The sequence below is a fragment of the Lontra canadensis genome, unplaced genomic scaffold, assembly GCF_010015895.1.
Source record: "Lontra canadensis isolate GAN:19392208 unplaced genomic scaffold, GSC_riverotter_1.0 scaffold25, whole genome shotgun sequence".
In the NCBI taxonomy this organism is placed as follows: Eukaryota; Metazoa; Chordata; class Mammalia; order Carnivora; family Mustelidae; genus Lontra; species Lontra canadensis.
The window spans coordinates 14438200-14441683 of record NW_022631019.1 but is presented as its reverse complement, the minus strand read 5'-3'; the positions used below and the strand labels follow the sequence as shown (position 1 = coordinate 14441683).

General features: G+C 65.1%; 1 protein-coding gene across 1 annotated transcript; it reads right to left on the bottom strand.

Annotated features, from left to right (window-relative positions):
- Nucleotides 1-470: 470 nt before the first annotated feature.
- FAM43B (family with sequence similarity 43 member B) lies at nucleotides 471-3108 on the bottom strand. The gene has a single exon (XM_032863633.1). It carries the CDS (start codon nucleotides 2545-2547, stop codon nucleotides 1573-1575), a length of 975 nt encoding a protein of 324 aa, XP_032719524.1. The 5' UTR covers nucleotides 2548-3108; the 3' UTR covers nucleotides 471-1572.
- Between the last annotated feature and the right edge of the window lie 376 nt (nucleotides 3109-3484).

Here is a 3484-nt window from a genome sequence, read left to right as displayed (position 1 = left end):
CTCCTCGGAAAGAAAAATGTGCTACCCACCCCATCTCCTTTATGACCCACCCCCCTCCTCATCCCTGGGGAGACACCGTGCTCAGACCACAGGCTTTGACATACACAGGAATCTTCTCAAAGAGGTGGGGCTGATGAGAAGTCCCCACCCCCATGCCCCCTCCCTGCCAAACATCCCAGAGACACTCGCCTCTGAGTGCCCAGACAGACAGACATTCTGGGAGGCCCAGACAGACAGCAGACACTCCTCCAAGGCTTGGCACAGGTGATGTCACACCTGCTACTGTCTCCTTCCCTGACATTAAGGAAACAGCTTCCTGGCGGCAGCCCTTCCCCGCCCATCCTGCCGCTTGGCTCCAGATGCTAAAGGGGGCCCCTTCCTAGGGGCTTGTCCTGTCCCTTAGAGTTCTGATAGTATTTTTGTCCCCAGCAAGCCTGGCATCAAACAAAACACCAGAGTGGAGACAAGGATGAAAAAGCAGGTCCACTTTATTTACAATGATCATTTGGTGACACATAGATCTTTGGGCTTTTTGTGGCCTTCTTGAGACACACCTGAGCAGGGGCCCTCTCCCTCTGCTGGGTGAACACATGCCCCTTCCTCAGCTGGCTATGAGAACCCACCTCCTGTCAGGACCCTCCTGCCCTGACCAGCCTCCACTGGAGGTGGGGGGAGGGGGACATCTCTTCTGTGTCCACTTTCTGGGTAGTCAGTGTCCTCAAGCACCTGCCAGAGTTTCTCCTTACCTCCTTTGGAGACCCCATCTTGGTCCTACTTGGAGGCACCTAGTGGGGAACCCCACACATCTGTCTGTGGAGATGGGGGGTGGAGTCTTCTGGGGGTGCCAGGTACCAGGGCACAAACTTGGGCAATTGCCTTGGGCAGAAGGCTGATACCTGGTCTAACCTGTTGTTTGGGTTGGTAGGACCAGCCCAGTCTTCTCCAGAGGCAGAGCAGCCAAGTCCAGAAGTCCTCCAGGGGGCAGAGAGGCCAGGAATAGGGCCTGTGAGTATGGCAGCGGACTCCCTTCCCACTTTGGACCTGGTCTCAGGTCTTTGGGGCCACTCTTCGTCCTCTATGAGAATGCCTGCCCAGAACTGGTCCCATCCCAGCAAGGAAGGCTTGACTGGCCAAGGGGAGGACCACCGCTTCCACCTGGCCTACATCCAAGGCCACCCGCCTGGTTTTCTGGAAACTTCTTTCCCCTTCTTTGGAGAGGTTGTTTTGGGAGGGAGGGGGTGGTCTATGGACAAAGACCTATTGTAAAGCTTATGGACAATTCCACGATGGAAAGCAGTCAGAAACTCCGGATGTGGGGGGAAAGGTGAACATCGAATACTTCTCTTGCTCTCCTCCCCTCTGTCCCCCAATAATCAAGGGCATATCAGGCGTCACCCTGAGCCAGGATGAGACAAGGGGTAGGCAACAACAGAGACCACGAGGGAGGCAAGGGCGGGGGGCGGGGGCGGCAGGGCACCAGAAGGGAGCTGAAGCGGGCACGGCCAGGGTTGGAGGCTGGAAGTCAGGCCGGCCGGGGCTGGGGCCGCAAGTCCTGCTCCCCACTCCGCGCTCTCAGCGCGCCTGGCCCGCCCGCTCCCTGGGCCCGGCCTTCCAGCGGCGGGGCTGCGCGGGCGGCGGCTGCGCCGGGGCGCCCCGCAGGCTGCACGTCCTCAGCTCCCGGGCCAGGCTGAGCACCTCGGGCCGCTCGCGCTCCTCCGCGTCTGCGTCCTCCTCCTCGTCCTCCTCCTGGATGCTGCTAAGGCGCGGCGCCCCACGGCCGCGCTCGGCGGGCGGCGGCCGGTAGGCGCACTTGGCGTTGAGCAGCCAGCGCAGCGGGGCGCGGGGCACCGAGGCGGCGGCGCCCCCCGCGCGGAGGTGCTGCTGGCGCACGTGGCGCGCGTCGCTCTGGCGCTGCAGGCGCTTGAAGTCGCTGAAGGCCGCCAGCGCGGTCTGGCGGAGCAGGCGGGCCAGGGCGCGCGCCTTGTGCGCTCGCGCCAGCAGCACGGCGTGGCAGCGCAGCACCACGGCCTTGTGGCGCGCCTGGTGGCGATAGACCCAGGCGAAGACGCGCGGGTGGCGCCCGTCCGCGGTGCAGTAGGTGATGCGCGGCAGCAGGTAGGCGTGCGCCGGCCGGCGGCCCCCCAAGCCCCCCGAGCCTCCCGAGGCGCCGCGCTCGCACGGCTGCATGCGGATGCCGTGAGGCCCCAGCGTCAGCTTCATCTTGGTGCCCCCGCCCGGCCCGCAGCGCGCCCAGATCTTGCCCACGGCGTCGTCGGTGCAGCCGTCGCCCTTGGCGTGCAGGGTGACGGCGTTGCCCAGGTACCACACGGTGTAGGTAGGGTCCTCCTTGTTGAGCTCCACTTTCTGGCGCCGGCTGCGGAACACGCGGCCCAGGCGCTCCAGCGGCCAGTCGGGCAGCAGGTCCGGGCAGGAGCGCAGGAAGCTGGAGAGGAGCGACGTGTAGGCGAGTCCCGGACTCAGGCTCTTCGCCTTGCACTTGGCCTCGTCCTCCACCAGCACGAATTTGTTGCGTCTCCAGGGCAGCATCGCGGCGGCGGTGGCCAAAGGGGCTGGGGGCACGGGGAGCTCACGGGCGTCCTGCCCGGCGGCCGGGGGAGGGGAGGGCGATCAGAAGCCCGCGGCCCCGGGGTCGCCAGCAGCTGGGTGGCGCCGGGGCCAGTCGGTGTCCGGAGATGCCCGGTGCCCGGCCGGGCTGGCAGCCGAGATGCCCGGGCGGCGGCCGAGCGTCCGGGAACAGCCTCCCCCGGGAGTAGCTCCAGCCGTCCGGGAAGCGAAGAGGGGAGGGGGCTGGGCGTGGTGGAGGCGCCCCCCAGGCCCGAACAGGGGAATCCGCGGTCCCTGGCGCTCAAATTGCCGCGGCAAGGAGGTCGCGGGAGCTGGGGCTGGCGGCTGGCCGCTCGGAGGGGTAAACCAAGAGCGCGATTGCAGTGGGGACTCCTTCAGGCGTCGCGGCTCCACCTCCCCGGGCTGCCTACATCACCGGGCGGGACCGCTAGCTCTCTTGTCCCCTCCCCTCGCCCTCCTCTTTTTCCTCCCCCGCGCCGGCTCGCGCTGCTCTTCGCCCCGGACCCGGCACAGGCGCGGTGGAACGGGTTTAATCATTCTTACTGGAAGAGTGGGGAAGGAGGGGCGGTTAAGGAGTAGGAATCTTTTGAGATGTACGGGAGGGCTTTGCTAAATGCACATTTCTCTGACCTCCCTGGTGGTCTCCACGCTCCCAATGGCGCATTCGGTATCCACCTCCTCTTTCCAGGTTTCCTGCTGCCTGTCAGTCGCCGCGTATCCCTACCCCCATCTCTGAGTGCTTTTGGGTGGGTTCCTGATGGGGCTGGCCTGGCGCACTTTGCCTCCAGTCTGCACAGCAGAAAGCCAGCTGAGGTGGCCGAGCCCTGTAGTGGAAAAGTACTGTCGCTTGGTGAAGCTTTCTCCTCAGTTCCTCCAAGGTCATGGGCCAGGCTGCTGC

Excerpts from the sequence above, each read along its gene's own strand:
- FAM43B (XM_032863633.1), bottom strand. The coding sequence starts at position 2,547 with ATGCTGCCCTGGAGACGCAACAAATTCGTGCTGGTGGAGGACGAGGCC.